Genomic DNA, 26,616 nt, shown 5'->3' with positions numbered 1-26,616 from the left:
GTCGCATGGTGTGTGTGAGGAGGTTGTCACATGGTGTGTGTGAGAGTGAGGTTGTCACATGGTGTGTTTGAGGAGGTTGTCGCATGGTGTGTGTGAGGGTGAGGTTGTCACATGGTGTGTTTGAGGAGGTTGTCACATGGTGTGTGTGAAGAGGTTGTCACATGGTGTGTGTGAGGGTGAGGTTGTAACATGGTGTGTGTGAGGGTGAGGAGGTTGTCACATGGTGTGTGAAGAGGTTGTCCCATGGTGTGTGTGAGGGTCAGGTTGTCACATGGTGTGTGTGAGGGTGAGGAGGTTGTCACATGGTGTGTTTGAGGAGGTTGTCGCATGGTGTGTGTGAGGAGGTTGTCACATGGTGTGTGTGAGGGTGAGGTTGTCACATGGTGTGTTTGAGGAGGTTGTCGCATGGTGTGTGTGAGGGTGAGGTTGTCACATGGTGTGTTTGAGGAGGTTGTCACATGGTGTGTGTGAAGAGGTTGTCACATGGTGTGTGTGAGGGTGAGGTTGTCACATGGTGTGTGTGAGGGTGAGGAGGTTGTCACCTGGTGTGTGAAGAGGTTGTCCCATGGTGTGTGTGAGGGTGAGGTTGTCCCATGGTGTGTGTGAGGGTGCGGAGGTTGTCGCATGGTGTGTGTGAGGAGGTTGTCACATAGTGTGTGTGAGAAGGTTGTCACATGGTGTGTGTGAAGAGGTTGTCACATGGTGTGTGTGAGGAGGTTGTCACATGGTGTGTGTGAAGAGGTTGTCCCACGGTGTGTGTGAGGAGGTTGTCACATGGTGTGTGAGGAGGTTGTCACATGGTGTGTGTGAGGAGGTTGTCACATGGTGTGTGTGAGGAGGTTGTCGCATGGTATGTGTGAGGAGGTTGTGACATGTTGTGTGAGCAGGTTGTCACATGGTGTGTGTGAGGAGGTTGTCCCACGGTGTGTGTGAGGGTGAGGAGGTTGTCACATGGTGTGTGAAGAAGTTGTCCCATGGTGTGTGTGAGGGTGAGGTTGTCACATGGTGTGTGTGAGGGTGAGGAGGTTGTCGCATGGTGTGTGTGAGGAGGTTGTCACATAGTGTGTGTGAGGAGGTTGTCACATGGTGTGTGTGAAGAGGTTGTCGCATGGTGTGTGTGAGGAGGTTGTCACATGGTGTGTGTGAGGGGGTTGTCACATGGTGTGTGTGAGGGTGAGGAGGTTGCCCCATGGTGTCTATGAAGAGGCTGGGGTGGCTTCCTATCTGCAGGGGGCGCCCACATCTCCCCGTGTTCTGTGAGCGCAGCAGCGTTGTGCGTTGCGCGCGGTTTTGTGGCTGCTGCTGCTGGTTGTGGTGTCGTTGTGTTGTGGGTGGTGGTGGTGGTGGGGTCGTTGTGTCTCTGCGTGCGTCTGTGAATCTCTGCGTGCGCGTCTCGCACGCGGGAGGAAGAGAAGGAAAAGAAACGCGGGGACCACGACCCGGAGCCACTCCCCATCTCCTCCCTCGCCGGGCCGAGCTGAGTGCGTGCGGGACGCGGCCTGCGGACGGGGGCCGCTCGGCCTGCGGTTTGGGGTGTGGGGGGAAGTACGAGGGGGGGGGGGGTCGGGGGGGTTGGGGGGTGATTGGGGGGGGGTCGGTGGTCAGGGTCTGACTCGTGCGGGTGACGCTACGGTGGGACGAGGGCTGGTGGGGGTGCGGGACTGGTAAGGTGGAGTGGGGTAGCCGCCTTGGTGGGGGTGGGGGACTCGTGCAGTGCTGAGTGGTGTGTGGTGGGGTGCAGTGCTGAGTGGTGTGGTGGGGTGCAGTGCTGAGTGGTGTGGTGGGGTGCAGTGCTGAGTGGTGTGGTGGGGTGCAGTGCTGAGTGGTGTGTGGTGGGGTGCAGTGCTGAGTGGTGTGTGGTGGGGTGCAGTGCTGAGTGGTGTGTGGTGGGGTGCAGTGCTGAGTGGTGTGTGGTGGGGTGCAGTGCTGAGTGGTGTGTGGTGGGGTGCAGTGCTGAGTGGTGTGTGGTGGGGTGCAGTGCTGAGTGGTGTGTGGTGGGGTGCAGTGCTGAGTGGTGTGTGGTGGGGTGCAGTGCTGAGTGGTGTGGTGGGGTGCAGTGCTGAGTGGTGGGGTGCAGTGCTGAGTGGTGTGTGGTGGGGTGCAGTGCTGAGTGGTGTGTGGTGGGGTGCAGTGCTGAGTGGTGTGTGGTGGGGTGCAGTGCTGAGTGGTGTGGTGGGGTGCAGTGCTGAGTGGTGGGGTGCAGTGCTGAGTGGTGTGTGGTGGGGTGCAGTGCTGAGTGGTGTGGTGGGGTGCAGTGCTGAGTGGTGTGTGGTGGGGTGCAGTGCTGAGTGGTGTGGTGGGGTGCAGTGCTGAGTGGTGTGGTGGGGTGCAGTGCTGAGTGGTGGGGTGCAGTGCTGAGTGGTGTGGTGGGGTGCAGTGCTGAGTGGTGGGGTGCAGTGCTGAGTGGTGTGTGGTGGGGTGCAGTGCTGAGTGGTGTGGTGGGGTGCAGTGCTGAGTGGTGTGGTGGGGTGCAGTGCTGAGTGGTGGGGTGCAGTGCTGAGTGGTGGGGTGAGGTGCAGTGCTGAGTAGTGTGGTGGGTGCAGTGCTGAGTAGTGTGTGCTTTAGTTGGGGGGTGTGGAATTTTTTTTATGGTTGTCGACTGGTTTGGGGTGTGTGTGCTGGTGGGGGTGTGTGCTGGTCGGGTTGTGAGCTGGTCGGGGTGTGTGTGCTGGTGGGGGTGTGTGTGCTGGTCGGGTTGTGAGCTGGTCGGGGTGTGGACTGGTCGGGGTGTGGACTGGTCGGGGTGTGGACTGGTCGGGGTGTGAACTAGTTGTGGTGTGTGTGCTGGTCGGGTTGTGAGCTGGTGGGATGTGGGTTGGTGGGGTGTGGACTGTTTGGGGTGTGGACTGGTTGGGGGGTGGATTGGTGGGGTGTAGACTGGTTGAGGTGTGAATTTGGTTGGGGATGGATTGGTGGGGTGTGGATTGGTGGGGTGTAGACTGGTTGGGGAGTGGACTGGTGAGCAGTATTCGTTCAGAAGATTAATTTAAGTCACTTTCTCAGTGGCCTGTGGAGTATGTATGGTTTGAAGGTTAATACACCCACTTTCATTTATACTGGGATCACGTGATTAATCCCACTCATATACATTGGGGCCACGTGAACAATCCCACTCATTTACACTGGGGTCACGTGAACAAGCCCACTCATTTACACTGGGGTCACGTGAACAGTCCAAATGTCATTTACATTGGGGTCATGTGAACAATCCCGCTCTCAATTACACTGGGGTCATGTGAACAGTCCAATTCTCATTTACATTTGGGTCGCTGCTCATGTGAACCTATGACCTCGGCATGGCAGGGCGAGCCAGGGCATCTCGAGTCACACTCATGGCTGCGCTCGTCATGTCGAGTGCTCAACGAAGTCTCCTTGCCACTTGCCACGCACCGGGAAGTTTGCAGCAACAACTTCCCAGTGGGGTCGGGTTCACCAACGAAATCTGTTTGGAAGTTACTTGTGTGTAGTCTTAAGTCATTGCAATAAGGGCATGCCGCTAAATTATACAACACATGATACTGCTTAATTGACATGTGCTGTAATGACCGACGCCAATGTAGTCCAAAGCCCCGTCGTAACACCGTGTGGTTTTAGTAGTGACGCAAATATATTTGGCAGAGACACTACTGGACATCTCTGGAAAATAACTTGATAGCTCATCGGATTCCTCCATTGTAAATACATATTCTGATTAATGTGAGGGAGAGTAATTCTTATAAATTTGTATTTTGTAAGATTTGGGATAGGGATACAATACAGCTTTGACATGTTGGAATACAATTTTTTCATTTATAAAAATATCTGTTTTGTCTTTCAGGTCAGGGTCACAGGTCAAAAAACCTTTGCCACTTAATCCCCCATACCTGGTTAATTCTAGAGGTGCTGCAAAGTTGATACTGAACCCCCAAAGGCAACTTTTAAGTTGTGTAATGTGCAATATGCTGGTTTCATTACCAGACTGTCGTTGGAAGTTCCTGCTGAGAGCACAGTAATGACAGCAAGCAGAAATGTCCCCACGCTGCAGTCACAGGGCCCATGGTTTATGGGTACCATGGTTGGCGAAATGTTAACTACCTCGCCTGGTATGCAGGAGGTCGTGGGTTGAATCCCAACCCTGACGCCTGTATATCTGTAAATCAACAACATTTACAATTTTAAATGTTGTGGATTTACTCTCCAACACACCGGTGTGCTGTACTATTAATGAATTGGCATGTTCTGTTTACATGACAAACCTTACTAATTGGGTCTGTCGGGTGGCGGCGGGTTTAGCAACACATTTATATTTACGCAATCTAACTAAAAAACACCGGGATCATGGATGATATTGGTTGCAAAAGCCTACTTGTTAAACTTGCTCTGTGGGATTTACCTGATAAAATAAATAAAAAGTTTAGTTTTTTACTACACGACAAGCCGTTTTGCCCCGGCCAGTCTCTTGCATTGACACATTCTCAAGCCCAAAGCAGAGGATGACTTCAGTTGCTTGAGCAGTCGACTTAATACGTCACGGCTTCCATTGACCGTCATTATTGAGACTTGGTGCACACTGCTTCCACTCTTGCATATGATGGCAGCAATGTGTGTTCGGGAGCTAAATGCCCAATGTCCCGCGGACTGCTAGCCGTGATGAGAGGGCTTTAGGAGAGAGTTTTGCAGTTTTTATGGAGCTCAGACTAAAGTGGTTTACAAGTGGTCTAGAATACAAGCTTTATGCGTGCACACGCAACAATTAGGTATGTATGTTGAACGTATGTAGCCAACCCTGCTCATCGGAGATAAATAGCACAAAGCAGCAAATCCAAGTGAATTTCTTAAAGGTCGTGTTGTGGCTGATGGCATGTGTAAAAACACTTGTATTGTTTGTGTGGAGGGAAAGATGCACGTGAATGAGGCGAAAGGTCTGCATATTTATTGTTACCAATATTCACACGTATGTTGAGCTTCTTTTGCACCATATGTAGCCAAATGCGCTAACCGTAGGTGTGGGACAAGGTCAACAAACTAAATACGAAAAGCAGTTCACCCATAACGAAGTGAGAAAATATTTTGCGAAGTACCAACGGTGCACGTTCGAACCAGATAAACTGTGAACCATAATAGCACGCCACGCATGCCAACGCTCGCCTCTTTTACATTTGGGTCGCAGCTGAACCGATGGCCTCCGCGCTGGCCGTGGACTCGAGCGTGGACTTCTCGGCGTGGCTGAAGGCGCAGGGCGTGAACGCCGAGGTGGCCCGGGCCATGGACTCTGAGCTCGGCATCCGCGACTACGGAGTCCTGCGCGCCTGCGTGGGCGACGGCCACGTTCGCGCCGAGCTCCTGGCCGCGGCACGCGACCGCCTGCCCTTCGGCTTTTACGCCGTGCTGCGCCAGGTCGTGCGCTCGCTGCACCTGGCGGAGGCCGAGAGGCCACGATCGGACACGGCCGCCCTGCGGGACGCGGCGCTGGGCGGCCTCCTGGACGTACTGGTGGTGCTGTTCAGCGGCCTCAGCCGTGAGCTGTTGCTTTCTGTGCAGAAGCTGGGGGAGATGGACGTCGAGGGATTTGCCGACACGGTGCCCAGCACGGCCAGGACCGTCAGCCTGGAGGACAAGACTACGGAGTACGACCGCCTCTCCACAAATATGAACGAATATTCAAGCCATGGTGAGGCCTAGCGAATCGTGTCAAACGGTTCCGCGTTATGTACGTACGTACATATGTTGAACTTCTTTGGAGCCGTAAGTAGCCCACCGTGCTGATCGGAGGTGAGTGTTATTTTTGTTCACGTGTTATTTCTTTTATTTCTCAAACGAAGCAGTTTCATCGTTTTAACTTGAAGATTGCAGTGCGAACCAAAGTGTGGTTCTTTCATCATCGTCGTCATCACTCCTGGATGAAGGCCCTCCGACACCTTCGCCATCTCGCATGATCCCGCGATGCCACCCCCTATCTCGCTTCGGCACATCAGCTGATCTCAATGCTTTATTCCCTCGGTGGTCTTGAGCAAGTGATGGAAATTACATATTTATATGGCAGAGTCCAGTTTTTCCATGAGACAACCACCGTCAGCGTCCACAATGTGGTGCTGATGTTATTCAGTTGGGGTAGGTGAAGGGCTGAAATTTCCTGTGGCTGGGATTTGGACTGAACGTTGAGAGTTCAGGCCCTGTAACCTCAGTGTCACCTGGCCAAGTGCGTTTTATTGGGTTACCGAGTACGCAGTCACTGCACGTTGCATGCTCTTTCAGATGTTTAGGTAACTGGAGAGCCCATTAATGCTACGTGACATGGTTTCAATGATGCTTCTCATGGTAGTAATGATAATAATGATGATGGTGATGGTAACGAGTTGTGTTTGATAGAGGCCGGCCTCCTTTACGCCGCAGCCTCTCAGCGCTTTACAGCAGATGGGCCGCTTCTCAAAACTCATTCTGACCCATTATAAAGGGCACACCACCCCCCCGCTGGCAGCTGTTCCTGTGCGACACAGGGTAGCGCAGCACCGAGCCTGCAAGCGGGCGTTGGTCTCCCACCAGGAGGGGTCAGTGATTGCTCTACGTAATCTCAATTGAGTCATTTGCCGTCGTAATTAATTTTCTTTATCGCAAATTTGGACTCTGCTGCTGCCGGAACACGATGGCCTAACCCCGTGAATGCGATCTGTAACGTCCACTGTGAGCGAAGCCGACGGCGCGTTGTAGTTTTAGTATGTTCACAGTTAATACGCACCGCGGTATATATCGGGGAGGCCGCTGGATTAAAACAGTAAACCTCCGCGACGTGCGCCAAATGTGCTGCCGCTGGGCTGCGTCGCCACTCTCGTAATTGATGAGGCTGTTCACCGCTTTGACTCGTGGATTGGCGTTTGGCTGTTGGTAATGTCATTGGCCATAGATCGGTCTCGGTCTGCAGAGGATCTGGTTTGTGGATGATAGATTGGCAGTTGATGGGAGTCTGAATTGTATTTCACCGTCGAGCGGAACGGTGCTTCCTAAGCAGCCAAGTCGGAATGAAACTCTTGACTGCAGGGCGAATGATTTTGCCAGTGGTCAAACGATAAATGGCCCACCGATGCGTATTCACAAATTATATCACAGTGATGATGATGACGATGATGCTCGTCAAACCGATCCGTGTAACCGAAATACAACGGATAATATTTTCGCACCTGTGATAATGTTTGGCGGTCAGCTTTTGGGGGAAAATGTGCTGAGTCTGACATTCTCCCTCTCTGTCATTATCCAGTGGGGGAGCGGCGACAGTGGTGTAATGGGTTGCAAACACCACCCGCCACCCCCACCCACCCCTCAATTGCAGGAATGCACCTTTACCGTTGTTGACCTTTAACCCATAACTTGCAAAAAGTGGTGGTTTACCTTGAGACATCTCGTGTTTATGGAAACTCATTTCTTTTAAAATTGCTCTGTGTTTAGTTTGTTGTCCCCCCCGCCCCCGCAGATCTGATCAGCGCGGTTGAAGCTTAACTTGTGAAAAATAGACTTTAACATCATTACCCATAATGCGAACTCCAGTTATCCTCACGGCGGCTTTTAGCTGGCCATTGAACAAAGACGGTCACTACATCGTGCACTTGCAGATGCGTTTCTGCGGCCGTCTGGAATGCTTTTCCTTCCAATATTAGGAAGCCACTGGAGCTATTCACTTTTAAATCTATATTGAAAACTCATTTCTTTCGAACTGCTTTTTGTGTTTAGTTTATTGTCCTTCACAACAATCTCTAGCGTTTGGCTAGAGATGGTTGTGCGAAAGAAGTTCAACATATGTACATCAGGGTTGTGTTCAACTCCCAGCGCTCCTTCGTATGCTGAATGCGTTATAAGTTTGTGAGCTGGTTGATGGCGCTCGGCTGACCCTCGGCAGCTCGGGCAGTGGTCCACGACCCATGCCCATGACAACCCTACCCATGGGAGTGCCCCCATGAGTCTCGAGTGCCGCACTGCCATGCGGCCTGTCGGCTCTCTGCCCCGCCACTGCTCTCCTCCACGCGTCTCTCCTGTGCCTCGTTCGGGGAGTGTTTCCTGTTCCTGCTATCTCGCTCCCTCCCCCACATTCCTCCTCAGCCACTTTCCTGTGTGTGTGCATGTGCACGGGTGTGCGTGCTGCTGTCCGTGGGGAGCGGTGTAGTGCAGTTGTTACCCGCGCTGCGCTACAAACCCTGCCCACCCGAGTTCGATTCCCGCTTGCGGCCAACACTGGTGATGATTATCTGAGCCGGTCCTGGGCCTCTCCTTGGTCGACTCAGCCTCAACTGAGTACCTGATGCGATTTGTAAATATCGCCACTTGAGAGACAAAGGCAGTTGGGTATGGTGCTGGCCACCCACCCCCAAGTGTGCTGTGCTGGCCTTCGTAGGTGTTTGCTAACAGCACTTGTCCCAAGAGTTTTTTAACGCTATACGGGGGATCTTTGTTTTTGCTGCTCTCCACATTTCATTCCCCCACACGTGTGTCTATTGTGTGTGCCACTGTCTTTCCATATCCTTGTGTTTTCTCTGTGTGTCTCTGCTCCATGCTGGGTGCTCCATGCTGGGTACTCCATGCTGTGTTGTCAAGTGCAGTGGTGTACAATGTCTTGTGTTCTCCGTTATGTATTGTGTGCGTATCACATGTTACGTGGTGCGTTTGTCTCTTGTGCCCCCCTGTTACATGCACTGTGTGTGTGTATCGTGCACTCGTGTGTGTGTCGTGCACACTGTGTGTGTGTATTGTGCATTCTGTGTGTGTGTTGTGCACTCTTTCTTGCCGAGTAGCTGCTGCCGACAATGTTCAGTGCTTGGCGTCACGCACCAGCTGCAGCCGTTGCTTCTGTTGCGCGCCTCCGCTGCCGGCTGCCATGAACGAAACTTGCTGCTGAAGCTCCTGTTGCTACTTGCGACGTTCCTGCAAGGCTGCCGTCTTAGTGCAGCCTCCGTCTGCTTGACCGCTCATTGCACCTCCCCTCGGCCGACTAAGCTGCTTGTCTGTGCCCCCGACACCCCTGCTGCTGCCTTGCCTAAGCTACTTTGCCCTCGTGTGGCCCTGCCCTCTTCACCCCAACATCACAGGCCTGGCCCATCATCCCTTGGCTCTTCGCCACAATCTGGCTCCTCGCCACAACCTTTCCCCGACCTCGCCCGCAGCTCAACTGCTCGCCGGCACGAGTAGAAATTGCTGTCATGACGCTGTCAAGAATCCAGGGGGCTCGTTGTGTTTTGGCACTGGCCACATTTACATGATGAAAGGGAGCTGCCACAGAGGTGTAACGGTTAGCACCACACCGGACCTTGCATCCAGAGGTCACCGGTTCAATCCACCTCACGGTGTGGCAGTTGAAACAATGGTGGTGATTTATAAAAATCCTCCCCCCTGTCCCTATCCACCCAGCAGTGTAAATTGGTTCCCCGCCACAGCTGATGCGTAGGTTGCATGTGGTAGAGTAAAGTGGGGGGTACGCCTACTGCTTCAGAGATGTCCGGTAAACACAACAGGGGAGGCCAAAATCCCTTGGACGGAGGCTCTGTAGAGCTCCCTCGAGTCGAGGGAGCAGGGCAGCGCCTACACCGTTGATAGAGTGTCGTGCAGTTACCTGTCAACACAGAATTCCTTTTATCCGCAGCTCTATTGCTGTTAGTTCGCCGCGGTGGAGATAAGTTAACTACCTCGCCAGGTATACAGGAGGTCGTGGGTTCAATCTACCCTGATGATACCTGTTGTATATTTGGAGTTTGCATGTTCTCCCTGTGATCGCGAAGATGTTTCTCCGGGTCCTCCAGTTTCTGAGCACGCGTTTAAAGAATTTGGATGCTATACATTTCCACATGATAAGCCACTTCGTTGAGCTATCATTTGTGGCCAGGGCACTTCTAAAAAGAGCTCTGTAGCTCAGTGGGCCTTACCCGGTCAAATGAAAGTTGAGTTGAGTATTATCCGCAGTTATCAAGAGTTTTACCCATAATACACAGCAAAGTGGTTGCCTAATACTCACGATTTTTCATAGTCTCATGGCGGATTCATAATATTATACGCATGGGTTGTCCGCAATTCCCAAACAATGGTCGTGACCACAGCAAGTAAATAGGCGGCACTTGCTATGATCACGGGACATCACAGACACGAACAGACAAGGTGGCACAGAGAGACACAGACGCGAATACATTCACAGAGATATCGAGACACAGAGCCACACATGGAGACACAGACAAACAAAGAGAGACACACATATACAGTAAAACCTTGGATTGCGAGTAACTTGGTCTGCCAGTGTTTTGCAAGACGAGCAAATTTTTAAAATACATTTTAACTTGATAAACGAGCGAGGTCTTGCAATACGAGTAGTAAGTATACGCTTTGTCTGCCGAGCGTCACGTGATCACAACTGAGCCGATGGTTCGTCTCTGTCTATCGCTGCGGGATTGTGGGTAATCGTTTCCCATGCTGTTTACTATAGTGTTGTGACCACGTGTGTGTGCGTAAAGCATTTTTTTTATTTTGTGTCCAAGTGTAGTGACTGTTCTTTAGTAACTGTACTGCAACAATGGCCCCCATGAAATCCTCAAAAGGAGGCAAAAGCAAGTGTTATTAGATGGGTTCCTTGTTAAAGTCGCACAAAAAGAAAAATATTCCAGTGAGCCAACAGATAGCAGTGATTCCGTCAGTGACAGTGAAAGTCGTCCTACACAATAACCCTCCTCCTCTCTCTCGTCTCCCTCACATCAGCCACGATTAAATGTAATTAATAAATTGTATTACTTTATATTAAATTTAAATAATAAAAATATAAAAAGGTATTTTGTATTAATCATTTTTACATGAATATTTTTGGGTTGTGGAACGAATAATCTGAGTTTCCATTATTTCTTATGAGGAAATTCGCTTTGATATATGAGTGCTTTGGATTACAAACGCGTTTCCGGGACGAATTATGCTCGCAGTCCAAGGTTTTACTGTATACGTTATCGATCTCCCATATATTTCCGCGGATAAGAGGAGTTTTCGTGTAAGTGCCACTGGAACAAGAGAGCGAGCCACCGTGTAACCGACTGAGATGTTCTTCCCTGCTGCTCGGCTGAAGGGACCGTGTGTGGTGGTAACGCTCGCTCCTTCTTGACCACAGTAGAAGACTCGGGTTCAGCAAACGAAGGCACAGGGAGCGACCGGCCGGGCTGGGAAGAGATGGGCGCTCCAGCGTTCTGCGCCGAGGAACAAGGTACGTGGAGCACAACACAGTGGTGACCAAAGTGGTGAACGGGGAGGTGGTGAAGGAGGTGTTGAAGGAGGCGGTGGTGAACGAGATTGTGAAGGAGGCATTGTAATAGGTGGTGAAGGAGGCAGTGAATGAGATTGTTAAGGAGGCGGTGGTGAACGAGTAGGTGGTGAAGGAGGTCGTGAAGGCAGCGGTCAATGAGGGTGGTTGATCAACAAGAGAAATAACGGCCATGGCCACTCTGCGTTGGGCAGTCCTGGTGCTGTGAGAGGGCTTTGTGAGGACTACGCGGAAGGCGACGCTGCAATTCACACACACAAGGCTGTGGTCTCAGTCACGGCGCAGCTCTGACATGGCCTTCAACATGGCTCAGCTCAGGCTTGAGCAGCCACTCGGTTGCTTCCACGAGCGGCTCAGCTATGGCCTGGCTCAGGCTCATGGAAATCCTGACCGTAGCTCTGATACCGTGCTCATGGAGCTGGCTCAAGTTTAGCGCATGATGGCTTTGAGCCGGCTCACTTGAGCCAGAGCCGAGCCTGAGCTGAGCCGTGACTAAGAATGGTGGCCCGAATCTCTCTGCTGCTGTTGAGCAGACTAGGGGGGGGGAGATGGGGGGGTTGGGGCAGGCGGCAGCCACGGAGCTGCTGCTGGGAGGGCGACTAGCAGTGAGGAGCTCCCTGTGTGCAACAGCAGGAGCATTGCAGCCGTCGATGCAGCACGAGCGCACGAAGTAGAGCACAGGGGCACACCTAAGTGGAGTAAGGCAATGGGGATGACGCGTTTCTTAGATTGACCAAGGTTATTGCAAGGGCTGAGGAAAAGAGACAGATGGGAGACCGAAACAGGAGGATTTCTCCACAACTCTGGCTGTTGCCTGATGAGGCTGGTTGTAATTATTGGCGAAACGTCATGGTTCTTGAATTGTAAATGTGGGTTTACTCTCCAACACACCGGTGTGCTTAACTAGTAACGAATTTTGATTTAAGGCTTTCGTGACTGCAGTAATTCATATTAATTCATATTCATATATATAGTAACGAATTGGCACGTTTTGTCTACATCGGGTGGTCGCAGGTTTAACGACACATTTATATTTATGCAATCTAACCCAAAAAAAATACCTTTTATGGATAATATTGGTCGTGAAAACTTACTACGTGTTAAACGGATGGGAGGGAGTTGATACGTTCCTAGACCGTGCATCTCAAGCTGTTCAATTGTGCATAAACAAATAATGACTGTGATATTATACCGCTGTCGTGACATCACTACACACACGGAACGATGTCGCATTGAAATCACTGAAGGCCGTTATCGGGAACTTCACCGTAACTGTGAAGGCCTCTCCTCGTGAAGCCTGTATCTCTTGCTCGGTCAGTCCGGGCCACGGCCTATGCGCAGGCTGATGTACGAGAGCCATTTATCCTCCTCTTGGTGGTTCACGTTTTCCTCCAATCCTCAGTCTTCATAACACTCCTGCATGTGACACGGCCCAGTTGCAGTGTGCTTGTCGCTTGGTGCAGAGGTCCACCCTTCAAACCCAGCGGCCACCCCGATTGATACTGCGGCTGCATGCACTGTACATATACCGAGCACTATCTGTTTCACAGTGGACTTTACAGATCCCGTGATATGTCATTCCCGTGATGTCATGTGCTGGTGTGAAGGTTCAAATTTGCCACGTTCAAAAATTAACCTGCAATTTACTCAATTGGGATTTATACACAGCAGTAATCATTGCTCCTCTATTGGGAGACCTAATATTAGATCGTAGGCCAGTTACGGAGTCACCCTGTCCCCACAGACAGCTGCCGTTGGGGGTGGCCCCCGTTTCTAATGTGTTGGAGATGAGGTGTTACGCAAGGTGCTTTGACATACTCAAAAACGAATTGCGATCGCTCTAAAGATCAGATGTTCATACCATATTGACGATGCCCAATGAGGTAAGCGTGGCATACAACGTGAAGTATTATGGCTTATCTGTTTAAACATATTACTTTTCATTGGGCATAAGTTGCATGTGGTTTTCAGCAGCGGTGGAAGTGCTGCTTATGATTCCTGTCCGTCCCGCAGCTGCCCATGCTCACTGCCACTTCCTCTTTGCGGAGACAGTAAAGCGTAGGAGTAGGATTGTGAATAGTGCCGTTAGTAGGCGTGTCTGGCGTTCTCAGGAGTACCAACGTGGCGTCCTCGCATCTGGCGGCACATGTATACACACTTGTTAATTGGCTAAACACATCTTGATATATATAGAGGGCTGCAGAGCTTGGGCATCTATTGCTAGGAACCGACTCACTGCCTGCTTGCTGCTGCCTTCCTGCTCGCGTTCTGTGGTCCCCGGCAATTGTGAGAGATGCAAATTTGCATGAACGACGACACTGCAATATATGAAACTAAACTTTAGTATTATTATTACTTTATTTCGTCCCCTGACCTTAGGCCATTGACACTTTTGCGCTTATTTTCCTGTTTTTTCCCATGATTGGCATGGAGTGATCGCCAAGTGTCTTTGCCATAGGTTCTTCGTGTGATTTGATTTTCGCGATTCTGGGCTTGTTGACAGTCGTCCATTTCGGAAGAGAATATACTGCGGAGCGAACTTCATTTGAACGGGTTTGAAACATCTGCAAGTTGCAGGGTGGGAGTCCCGTTTATGGCTGAATCTCGGAACGTGCAAGCGGCTCAGCATTAATTTTATTTAGAGAGGCGTAGCGCCGTTGTTTTTAAAGACATAATAACCACAGAGAACCGTAGCGCACGACACTGCGCTCTACGATAGCTGCTGCCAAACTGTGCCACACACCCTCCGCATGGCCTTGTGGGAGCCCTGCTACCGATAAGGTTATTTTATATTCTTAGCTCTTTCGGTAAAGTCACGTTGAAGGGAAACAATAAAATAAAAAAATGTATATTTTATTGTTTTCCTTCAACGTATTGTATTGTTTCCCTTCAAGGTGACTTTACCGAAAGAGCTAAGAATGTGAATTACTGCAGTCACGAAAGCTTTAAATCAAAATTTAAGGTTATTTTATTTCAGTTTTTCTTCCGATTCTGTTCCGATGATGTACACGTACGTATGCGTACGTCATCGGAAAGGGTTCAATTGTAATACGCGGTGAACCGGTAATGACCTCCTCGACGCTAACTTTGTCTTGTGGTAACGTGTGCGTGGAAACGCACGGCCGTCCGTCCCTGCAGCACGCGAAGACACCTTCGTCAAGCAGGAGGGCAACGAGGCCGCGAGGGACATGTGGCAAGACGTCGGAGAGAATCACGGCAAGGATTGCGCAGGTGAGATCATTTATTTGCTTTTCATATTTTTTATTTAAATTGTTTTACAGCAACATGCGAGCCCCCGGCAAAAAACACCGAAAGTTCCAACAACAGGGAACAGAGAGAGCCGGTAGACATCTGTTCCGGCACGGTGGAATTACGTGACGGGGGAGGAACGAAGCGGGGTTAGGGCCCCGCCATTGCTGCCCCAAGCAAGTGGGGACCCTCGCACGAGGGGAAAGATGAAGCTTTAGATAGGGAAAGGCAGGAGGCGAAGAGTAAGTGGCATACTAAGGAAAAGCCAGGGATGAGGGAGGGCAAGAGGGGAAAAGCAGGGGAAGACGGGGAGAAATGGCCGATGTTTTTTTTATTTTAGGGGATAGTGGCCAAGTCGCCAGGGGAAATGGTTGCTGTGTCGGATCGCCAAGCGAGGACAGCTGAGGCTGAGTGGGATCGAACCGTTGGTGTCGGCCCAGCCGCAGGGGATGTCACGTCTCTCGCACGCTGACGATCATGCGTGCTCGCTATGGATGCTATCGTTCTCATTAGCGCAGGGCAGTCGTGACGAAATAAGGCGCCCTGTGTCTCACACAGTTCTGCTGTAGTTTCACCATAGGGGGGCGATGTTGCCGCGTGTAATCCCAATTTATATCCGCTGTAATTTTTGTCATTTGTACGTATGCACGTTGAACTTTTTTCGCACCGTACATAGCCAACCGTGCTCATCGGAGGTGCGGAAATTTCGACCATGACGCTGGCGGCGCGCAATGGCTGACTCACTTTGAATAATATCACGGAGATCTTTAGCATCCACTGTGGGTGAAGCGGATGGCGCGTGGTATTTTACTTGTGACGTACACCCAACAATAACCGGGGCGGCTTGCCAGATTTGCAATAACCGGGGTGGCCTCCACATTTAGAAACATGCGTCTAGAGTATCTGGCTGTTATACATTTCCACGTGATAAGCCACTTCTTTGAGCTGTTATTTGTGGCCAGGTCACTTCTGAAAAAGTGAAAATAGCTTAGTGGGGCCTTACCTGGTAAAAAAGATAAAAGAAATAACAATAAGAATACAAAATAAGAATTTGAGAGGCCCAGGACCGGTTTAGATAATTATCACTGATTTTGGCTGTGAGCGGGAGTCAAACTCAGATCGCCGGGTTTGTAGCACAGCACACTAACCGCTCCACCACACGCTCATGTCGCTCGAACGCACACACCGAGAATCTTCATGGACACACATCCCCCCGTGTTCTGTGTTGCAGCGGAGGCCTCGGAGAGGCCGCACACGTGCGAAGTGTGCGGCAAGGGGTTTGTGTGCATCTCCTACCTGAAGCGGCATCAGATGACGCACACGGGCGAGAGGCCGCACGTGTGTGACGACTGCGGCAAGGGTTTCTCACAGATCTCGCATCTCAAGAGGCACCAGAGGACTCACACGGGGGAAAAGCCCTACCTCTGCAAGGAGTGCGGCAAGGGTTTCTCACGGAGGCACAATCTGAACAAGCATCAGCAGGCGCACGTCGGCCACTGCCCGTACGTGTGCTAGGAGGGGGGGGGGCGGGGGCGGGGGGGCGCAAGGCGGCAGAGTTCATCGGCGCGGAGAGAGAGAGATGAATTCCGCATCGCGCGATCCAAGCGTCCGGTACGGATCGTTGCGCGAGCGTGGAAAAAACACGTTCTCTGATGGCTTTTACTCAACGGAAGGGCTGCGAAAGAAAACACAATGGAACTGGCAAACTCACAAAGTGCTGTTAATGTACACGCCACGGGGAAGCCCGGGGGAGAGACGTGATGGGCCATGGCACCTCCGGAACCCGTGACCTCACAGATGGCTTCATTTCTCACTTGTACATCGCGGTTTAATATTAAATACTTTTAACATTTTTTTTTCTAATGCAATTTTTCATTACATTGTCGCCATCCACCGGTCTTATTATATTTTGTCAAATCCCACAGGGGCATGGAATGTGTGCAGAGAAGGCTTTTTGGGGGCAGATGCAGGGTTGGCGAGTTGCCACCAATCGGTGGGAATATTAAAAGTGTGAGGGAGCACAAGTTTCAGTTTCTCCCTTGCCTCCGTCTCTCCTACGCTCCGGGTCGCATAATGGCACCGAATTAAGCCCTCAGACGCTGCCAATGAGGCCTGGAGCTTAAACACCTTGACCCCCATGTCAGGTATTTTGCCTGCGTCGGCGGAGCCCTGTGGCCTGGCGCAGCTGCGAGGCACGGTCGGATCCCACACTCGCTGGCGGATCGCCAGATTCTGCCACGGCTGCGTCACCGGGGCCAACAGGTGAGCACGAGGCCGCCACCAGTGATGTCGGGACAGGCGGCAAGCGCAGAGCACAGCAGTGGGTCGTGAGCGCTCAGCTGGGAGAAGCTCCTTTCTGACCTATCCGAGGGCGGCAGCGCTCACCCTTCCGGGGCAGCTCCGCCGCGCGCCGGCACGAGGTGAGACATGCGGTGGCGTGCGGTGCGTGTGCTTGATGGACTCGGGGCACGGGCAGACGTTTGCCGCCCGCACGAGGCTACCGCGCGCATACCCACGTTGCACGCGCGACACAGTGTCCAGAAGTAAACCAGAGGTACGCGGTGGAGGAGGACCCAGAGAATAGTCCACGCGACAACGGGGAGAACATGCAAACTACAAATATACAGGTGTCAGGGTTGGGATGGAACCCACGACCTCCTGTATACCGGGCGAGGTAGTTAACATCTCGCCACCACAGCTGTACCGCCAGGAGCGCTCCCACCACTGTCAACTGGAGTCATTCATTTTGCGTCGTGTCCTTTCATAAATTAGAGTTACCAATGATAAGGTGTAACATTTGGGCATTAAGAACCATTCCCTTGTGTCACTGATGGCATGTACAGTGAGGGAAAAAAGTATTTGATCCCCTGCTGATTTTGTACGTTTGCCCACTGACAAAGAAATTATCAGTCTATAATTTTAATGGTAGGTTTATTTGAACAGTGAGAGACAGAATAACGACAACAAAAATCCAGAAAAACGCATGTCAAAAATGTTATAAATTGATTTTCATTTTAATGAGGGAAATAAGTATTTGACCCCTCTGCAAAACATGACTTAGTACTTGGTGGCAAAACCCTTGTAGGCAATCACTTACTTAGTCATGAGGGCTGGTATCCAGCCACCCTCGCTGTTACCCGGCCATGCGCACTGTTACCCAACCAATTGGGCTGTTACCCAGCCACGCACACTGTTACTTAGCCATGAGCGCTGGTACTCAGCCACGCGCGCTCTTCTCCAGCCATGCGCACTGTTCCCCAACAACGTGTGCTCTTCCCCAGCAACGAGCGATGTTACTCAGCCACGCGCGCTGTTCCCCAGCCACGCGCCATTACCCAGCCACACGCGCTATTCCCCAGCCAAGCACGCTGTACTCCAGCCAGGTGGGCTGGTCACCAGCCATGTGCTGTTCCCCAGCCACACGTACTGTTCTCCAGCCATGTGATGTTACCCAACCACGCACACTATTCACGAGCAAGACGCGCTATTCCTCAGCTATGCGCTGTTAACCAGTCACGAGCGCTGTTCCCCAGCCATACACAGTGTTCCCCAGCCACAATCGCTGTTATCCAGCAATGCACGCTGCTACCCAGCCAGGCGTGCTGTTCTCCAGCCAGGCGTGCTATTCCCCAGCCATGCGCTGTTACCCAGCCACACTTGCTGTTCCCCAGCCACGTGCTGTTACGCTGCCACGCACGTTGTTCCCCAGCCAGGCGCGCTGTTTCCCAGCCAGGCGCACTATTCCCCAGCCATGCGGACTTTTCTTCAGCTACGCACACTGTTCCCCAGCCATGCACACTGTTACCCGGCAAAGCACGCTGTTCCCCAGCCACGTGCGCTATTATCCATCCATGCATGCTGTTACCCAGCCATGCACGCTGTTCTCCAGCCACGTGCAATGTTCAACAGCCATGTGCTTTTCCCCAGCCATGCACGCTGTTAGCCAGCCAAGAGCGCTTTAACTTAGCCAAGAGCGCTTTAACTTAGCCAAGAGCGCTGTTATCCAGCAATGCACGCTGTTATCCAGCAATGCACGCTGTTATCCAGCCAGGAGCGCTGTTACCCAGGCAGGTGCGTTGCTCTCCAGCCACGTGCTTTTACTCAGCCATGCACGCTGTGATTTAGCAATGAGCGCTTTTACTCTGTAACACGCGATGTTCCCCAGCTAAGCACGCTGTTCCCCAGCCTAGTGCACTGTTTTCCAGCAAGGTGGGTTGTTCAACAGCCATGTGCTGTTCCCCAGCCACACGAACTGTTCCCCAGCCATACTCTTTGGTTCTATTCGGTAAAGTCACGTAGGTAAAGTCACGTAGGTGACTTTACCGAATAGAACCAAAGAGTATGGATCCTTGCAGTCACGAAAGCTTTAAATCTAGAATTAAATTTATAACATTTTTGACATGCGTTTTTCTGGATTTTTGTTATCGTTATTCTGTCTCTCACTGTTCAAATAAACCTACCATTAAAATTATAGACTGATAATTTCTTTGTGAGTGGGCAAACGTATAAAATCAGCAGGGGATCAAATACTTTTTTTCCTCACTGTAGCAAGGATGAGCATGCACAATTTTCTGCCTGCAGTCCACTTCTCAATTCACATACTCTCTCAAGTATGATAAGAGGTTTCCTAAATTTGGCACCATAAAACAATGTAACTCCCTCACGAAATTCCCTTAAATAAATTTGGAAGCAGTTCAGCACATACAGAAATGTGGCCCTACACTGCAATCCCAGCCTTCCGTGTGAGAGTAGATCAACACCGTCATCTCCCCTCCCATGACTCCACTCCCAAGCTCTCCATACATTACATTCTGGTGTGGATGATTTATGTTGTTGTGTACGGTGGGTGGCCGGTACCACACCCCGCCTTTGTCTCGCGATTTCTCGACACACCATGCCTCCGATTAGCGCGGTTGGCTACGTACGGTGCGTAAGAATTGCAACATACATACCTATACTCTAGGCCTTGTCCTCTGTTAAACAGTGAGTGAGGAGTTCTGGGTAGAGGGTGCGTGCAGTCAGGTGGCAGGGGGCGGCCTTGTCTGCACACATTCTGTGGCTCTGCGGGACTTGCCAATATGCATATAATAATACTGCTGGGTAGTGGCAATGACTGGAAAAATATGTTTTTACCAAGGTACAAAACCAGATTTTACTGGTTTGTTATGATACTGTTTTTGTGTATAGGCTGTATTATCTCAGTATCTCAAATGTAGCAGCAGGGATCTCAAGCCACCCACCCACAGGCGTCTCTGCACCCGTGCTCATATCGTCCAGTGAGGCGTGGGCCTGTGCAAACACAACATTGCTTGTTTTACTGCCGTGGATTTGAAGGCGCCCTTCTCTCGTGGTGAAAACGAATCTTGCTCCCAGGCACGTAAGCTCTTTGTCGGGGCCCGCAGTTCATTCTAAGGCAGCTCGGATGCACCCATAATGTAAGCCACATGAACTTTTAATTCCTACCTCGCAGTTTTTGAGAGACAGAGAAAGGAATGCAATGTGGGCCATCTAACCATGAGTTTCTACTTTTTCCACTGTACACCAAACCAGGATATATCGGTCAGCACTTAGGTCAGTTGAGGTGGTATGGACACCTGGTAAGGATGCCCCCCGAGAGATTCCCCCTTGGAACTCTACCGGGCACATCCCACTGGGCGAAGACTCTGGGGCCGGCCCAGGACACACTGGCGGGACTATGTCGCTCGGCTGGCCTGGGAATTCCCCAGAAAGAGCTAGGGTCTGTCGCCAGGGAAAGGGAGATCTGGACCGCCCTACTCGACATGCTGCCGTCACGACCCTCACTAGGACAACCGGATTGAGAAACGAATGAACGAACACTTCGGTCTATTATCAAAACTGTGCAGTTTATTGCAATAAAGGTCAGCACAATACCATTACCAGATCTCGGTTACGAATCAATTCCTGCCACCCGAACACAGGTTTAGATTCCCGTATTCTGGGGGTCAAACCCGGGCAGATAGCGGAGCCTATCCACAATGCAAGCAGATTTGGGCGTTGATAAGTAGCCGAAGAGCGTACGCTTGTGTGGCTTTGTGCCGCGTCGTTGGTAATGGAGACACTTGAGCACAAGACGCCAAACCCAATGGAAATTGACAGTCGCCAGCATGAGAAGCGGCTCATAGCCACGTCACAGGTATCCCTCGATCTACGAACGTTTGGCTCTTTTGAAATTTCGCGTGAACGCAATTGACAAATCGTGGACACTTTCGATTCACTCAAGCGGATATTTCTGCTTTAACGAAATTTCACTATGGCCACGCGCCATGAGGTCATCAAACAAGAAGTCACCCAGGGAGGCTGCATCATCATAACAGAGCAACCATAACCCCTCCACATTGCCTCGCCAGTCATTCCAATTTTGAGCAGTTCCTTTGCTGATTTCCCTGAAAAAGGTGAATTTTTTTTTTCAATTAATCATTCAATCGTTTTAATATTTATGTTCTTTATTATTCATAATAAAGGTTTTTTTTAATTGGGTTAGATCGCGTAAATATAAATGTGTCGTTAAACCCGCCACCACCCAACACAGCGAATTAGTTCGATTTGTCATATAAACAAAATGTAAAGCCACAACATTTACGGCAGTTGTAAATGTTGTAGTGGGTTTACTCTCCAAAACACCGGTTAGTGCTGAACGAGTAACTAATCGGCACTAATTGGCTGTGTCGTGTGGTGGTGGGTGTAACGAAATTTATATTTACGTGATCTAACCCAAAATAAAACCCCTCTATTGTGGATAATATTGGTCGCGAAAGCTTTCCACGTGTTAAACTTCCTCTTTATTATTATTTGTATTGTGAAAAGTGATATAGATGTGTATTGTTTAAGGCTAGGACTACAGTCGTCCAAAACACATCGCTAATTATTAGGATTAATTAATGGGAATTGCCATTCAGATTTAGGAAAACTTGCTTTTTACGCGCGTTTTTTTAATAACGCATACTTTCCGTAGATCGAGGGATACCTCGACCGCAGCGTGAGGCTGGCGCATGCGGCTGAGACGTTGCTTCCACCATTGTCATTTGTTGATTCGGTGTTCTGTCTGTGGAAGAATCTGAGTCAAAATTCTCTCCTCCATGTTGTTTGGTCTGCTGCTGCTGCTGCTACTCTCTTCATCTTGTTGAACATCGCTCTGTCCTACCTCTCCGTCTTTTCTCAAACAATTTTCCCTTCATTACCTCAGCTCATTCCCTCTCACTACCACATGCCCCATCACCTCCTTCAGGTCATTCCCTGTCATTTCCATCTGCCCAACCACCTCCTTCAGCTCTGTCCCTCTCAGCACCACCTGCCCAACCACCTCCTTCAGGTCATTCTCTCTCACCACCACCACCACCTGCCCAACCATCTTCTTCAGCTCATTCCCTCTCACCACCTGCCCAATCCAGATTGTATTCCTCCTCCTGGTTCAATGATTCACATTCTTCTCCTACCTCTGTGTGTTTTTCTCTGTCCCCCAGTATCTTCATAACTCTTCCGCCAACACAGGCTGCAAATTAACTTGCGTCCATCGGAAATGCACCGTTATGCTGCCGTGGACTTTCTTTTGATAGAGAGTAGGAGAACTCCGATATAATTGTAACCATAGGATTAATTGCTATACATTCTGGCTGTACATCATGCAGTGCCGCAGTGTCCCATGTACAGCGCGACATGGTCCATTGTCTTCAAGTGAAATTGGGGAGCCAGTGAGGTGAAATGTTCCCCGTGCGGATGTATGATGAGCCCTCCCACGCCGTCGCATACGCCCAGGTAAAACGGCGTCCGCTCCAAGCAGTATTTGCGGTGACTTGCACTCTTACGGTTGGTGTGTGGGAGAGTGGGCGACTTATCAGGAATATCATGAAGCATGGACATTGCCGCTCTCCCAATTATGTAATTATAGGCGTTCGTGCAGTTGTTTTTTGTGCGATGGTGAAAGTTTTAACATGGTGGGGCTGTGTTTTTTTTAGCCCGTCGGATGCCAGTCAACGAGAGAGGCGCGAAAAGCGACGGATTTACGCCTGTTGCTGTTGTTGTGTTGGGAGACCTCGTTTAAGCCCGGTGATTACCGGTGTTGCCTCGCTTTGCTCACAGGGAAAAAAAGTAGCAGGCGTAGGAGGTGCAGCACGTAGCGTGAAACTTCATTGAATAAAGGAGCAGCGCTGCGAGGGAAACTTATGACCTCGCTGGGAGCGCTTCCCAGCGCGGTTGTCCGGGCGGAGCGCTCTGTAGGGTTACCCTCGACTCCGCCTGGACTGAGAGCGATGTCCCGCCAGGCCAGGCCTCCGCCAGATGTCCGCTGCGATGAGTCATCATCATCGGCAAGCGTCGCAAACCGGAGTGCCGCCCGTCACAGCACGCCGTGGGGGGCAAAGCCAAATTCCGGCTCACTCTCGAGCTCCATTGAAACAAGGAAATTGCCCACTTCTCTCGAGTTTGAGACCCTTAGCAATAACTGCAAGAATTAATTTTGTGCATTACAATAACCGCGCGCGTACAATGACAACAAAAGCATTAACTCCACTTCATTTTTTTTTTATATATATATAAAGTGGCCAAAGTCAATGGTATTGATATGCCGTAGATGTGCGACGTGGTTAAACGTGGGAACATGGTGCGCGAGGATGCGTGCGGTATATATGTGACAGGAATAAGCAGCCAGGGGGGGAAGGAGGTTTATTATGTGCAGAGTGAAGGGAACGATCTGTCGCTTTGGGGAAGTGGGGATTTCAGGTTGAGAAAGCTGAACGGTCATCATAATCAGCAGCAGCAATGGAGAGTGAAGGAGGTTGTGAAAAACAGGAATTATTTTGTATTCTCAAGTGGGATCTGGAGAACAAATTGAGGGCATGAGGCCACAGGGGGCACTCACAGATGCAGGTGAATGAGCACGCAGTGACGAGCACCGTGGTGAGCAGGTGTCGAGCAGAGACCTATTTGTGCTTTGCAGCAACAGCAGCGGTCCTTACCGTGCGACATTTTATTTGGATTCTGCGAACGCGAGGGTTTGAATGGTTGAACGTGGAAGTTATTGCGGCGCATGAATACGTTTCTGGCCATGGATTTGTCGAGGTCTTTTTGTCGGAAAATCCGGAGGCGTTGCCAAAGGGGCAATCGGTTTGAACCAAGCCTTGGGGTAGAATGACGAGAGCTCAGGGTTATGAACAGCGTGAATATTTCACAACTCTCTTGCCACTTTTGCATTAAAGAGTTTGACATTCGCGTGCAGGTCACCCTTGCAGAAGAGGCAATGCTGTTTCACGAGTCTCAATGTGTTTTGATATCCTGGTTAACTCAAGAACACTGAGGTGTATAGATGAGTTGACATTGAGGGTAATTTAGATTTTTTTTCCCTCATTACGTAGGCAAGCCGTGGTTTTTGGCTTTTGAGAGTTTGGGATATTCCAGGAAACGGCGTCGTGATGAGAACACGGTCGATGGAGGAGTGTGAACAACGTGTCGTGAGGTGAGCGTCGCTCATGGGGATGTGGTTGGGTTGGTGGTGGTGGTGGTCATGAGCTGGAGACTGCCCTGATGACACTGGCCGAAAGGCCACGGCTTGGCTTCCCGAAGAGACGCCAAGCCTGCAATCAAGCAAACGAAAAAGTGATATGTTAAAACCAATGAAACCGACAAGAAAAATATCTGCCAGGCACGCTGTGATATGGTGTTCAAGACAGCCATTATTAAGTGTTACGCGTTGCATTGTTATTTTTTATGTTCACTGCTGATAGACGTGGATTATGCAGAGTTTTGTAAGGGCTGTCTGTCCATTCGGCTGCCATCTGCTCAAAAGTCAAGTTTGTTATGTGCAAGGTTCATTTGTTTGCCGTTAAACCGAAGCACTGCGGTTGAGAGGCAATCCGGTGGTTGCAGAGCGCAGTTATTAAAACAAATGCATTGCGTTCGACACGTTGAGTCGCCGTAGAGAAGCTTAGAAGTGGAGCGACCTATACATACGAGCAGAGTGGAATGAGAGTCTCGGCCATTGACTTTTACACCCCGAAAGTGACAGATTGAAAGAAGGGTTGGGGTCCCAGCAAACTCGAGACTTGCGTATGGAGTGGTAGCCGAGTGTACATTTTACGTTTTTACAATCTGCACTTGACTGCAGTGAGGTTGTAGTTTCGAGCTTGGTATTCCAGTGTTTGTCTTATCAAATGTAGTGTTATTTTCTCAATAAACTTTCTACTTTAAGATTAATGTCGTGAAGTGTTTTCTCAAGGTGAACTGGTGGATTGCAGTGGCGCTCACTGCTATTTGTTTCCTCATGGGATGACAACAGTCAATTTTGATGAATTTTGTATTCTAAATGTGCCGGTAATGTCATGAATTGACAAACATCCACAAAAAGTCCTTTCTCCAAGAAAGTAGACTTTGGTTTCGAAGAGGTGGGCTAAGCGCACGGTAGAGTGGTTGAATTATTCAGTTCAGTGTTCAGGCCATCTGTCGGGGAGATGATACGGTGACGACAATGATAACAAAACAGTGGATTGTAAAGTGTTCGAATGAAGATGCAGCAAGAGTGATCCTAACATACATGTGTAGTGTTCGATTTCACTCGAACAACTTCAGTCTTCGAACGCCGCTTTATTTACAATTCTCATTATGTCCTCCACATTCCACAATATCCAGGTCGCCACGGCTCGCTCGCCGTGCTTCACCCGACTCGCTCGCCACCTTTGTCTCTCCACTCCCCACGATTACTTCGCTTGCTTCGCACTCAGCGATTACGCGCTCAGCAACTCCGCACTCAGCAACTCCGCACACAGCGTCTTCGCACACAGCGACTTCGCACACAGCGTCTTCAGCTCCGCTATCACTACGCTCACTCCACTGCTGGCTATTCTCTTCAGCTCCGCTATCGCTATGCTCACTCCACTGCTGGCTATTCTCTTCTTCAGCTCCGCTATCGCTATGCTCACTCCACTGCTAACTACTTTGTCTTTGTTCAGCACCGCTATCGCTATGCTCACTCCACTGCTAACTACTTCGTCTTTGTTCAGCTTCGCTATCGCTACGCTCACTCCACTGCTAACTACTTCGTCTTTGTTCAGCTTCGCTATTGCTACGCTCTCTCCTTCCAACTCTGTCTCTCAACTCTCCAAACTCTGTCTCTCAAATCTGTTTCTCAACTCTGTCTTCCAAACTCTGTCTCTCAACTCTTCACACTTCAATTCCCCTGTTGACTCCAAGCTCTCCCAACTCCACGTCTTGCCTCGTCCAGCTTCCAACTCCCCGCTCTCTGTGTGTCTCCCCAATTTATCTCCATTCTCATTACCCCTAATTAATTGGCCCGCGTGCCTCCCCACGCTTTGCGTCCTCAAACACCTGTCTTTCTCCAGACATCTCGACGCCTCCTCGCCCTTGACAACAGCCCCAGCCAATCACCGCCGTTGCTGGTCCTCTGGCTTAATTGGCCCAGAGCGAGAGCGGCAGCTCAAACACGCACATCTTACACATACAGTCACGAAAGCTTTAATACTTTATTATCACACTTCTACGGGGAAGTTACCGTTGTAATTGTGTAAGATGTGCCCTTTTTTGAGCTGCCGTTTTGTATTTACAAGAGGTGGTCATTTTTCGAGCTGCCGTTTTGTATTTACAAGAGGTGGTCCTTTTTTGAGCTGTTGTTTTGCATGTGTAAGATGTGCGTGTTTGAGCTGCCGCTCTCGCTCTGGCCCCTCCCCCCCTCCAACCGTATTTCCTATTTAAGCTTCTGTTCATCCCTCCGGCCTCCCCCGCTCTCTCTCTCTGCCTCCATGTCTGTCTTTCCTCCCTCCTTACCTCTTGGTGGACTTGTATATGTATTTCTACTGACCGTGTACCTCGTATTTTTCATTCTATCTATGCTGGTATGTGCAATCCAAAGGTTGAACACGAAATTTAACACTCTTCTGAAATTCGTGGTCCACAAGGAAGTGTCTAACTGTGTTGTTGGCCTGACTGGATGTGCTTCACATAATGTTTTTTCAGGTTTGTTGAATTCTCGTCTCTCATCTTTTTGTTGTATTTACCTCCGTGATTTGTTCTTGACACCTGATGAAGATCGCTTGCGTTGTGATCGAAACGTCGTGATTGTTTTTTGTTTTAATATAATTTATTGTATTTTTACA

The 26,616-nt window shown here is 50.3% G+C and overlaps 1 protein-coding gene across 1 annotated transcript; it reads left to right on the top strand.

Moving 5' to 3' along the window:
- The first annotated feature begins 1,160 nt into the window (after positions 1-1,160).
- On the top strand, positions 1,161-24,697 carry LOC116947120 (uncharacterized). The gene is made up of 5 exons (XM_032962540.2): positions 1,161-1,481; positions 5,150-5,650; positions 11,099-11,191; positions 14,387-14,479; positions 15,729-24,697. Exons 1-5 carry the CDS (start codon positions 1,190-1,192, stop codon positions 16,010-16,012), a joined length of 1,263 nt encoding a protein of 420 aa, XP_032818431.1. The 5' UTR covers positions 1,161-1,189; the 3' UTR covers positions 16,013-24,697.
- Positions 24,698-26,616: the final 1,919 nt, after the last annotated feature.

Source organism: Petromyzon marinus, chromosome 29 (assembly GCF_048934315.1).
Source record: "Petromyzon marinus isolate PM22_M1 ecotype Great Lakes invasive population chromosome 29, UKy_Petmar_22M1.pri1.0, whole genome shotgun sequence".
Lineage (NCBI taxonomy): Eukaryota > Metazoa > Chordata > Hyperoartia > Petromyzontiformes > Petromyzontidae > Petromyzon > Petromyzon marinus.
The sequence above is the reverse complement of the archived record's forward strand: the minus strand, read 5'-3'. Positions and strand labels throughout refer to the sequence as shown.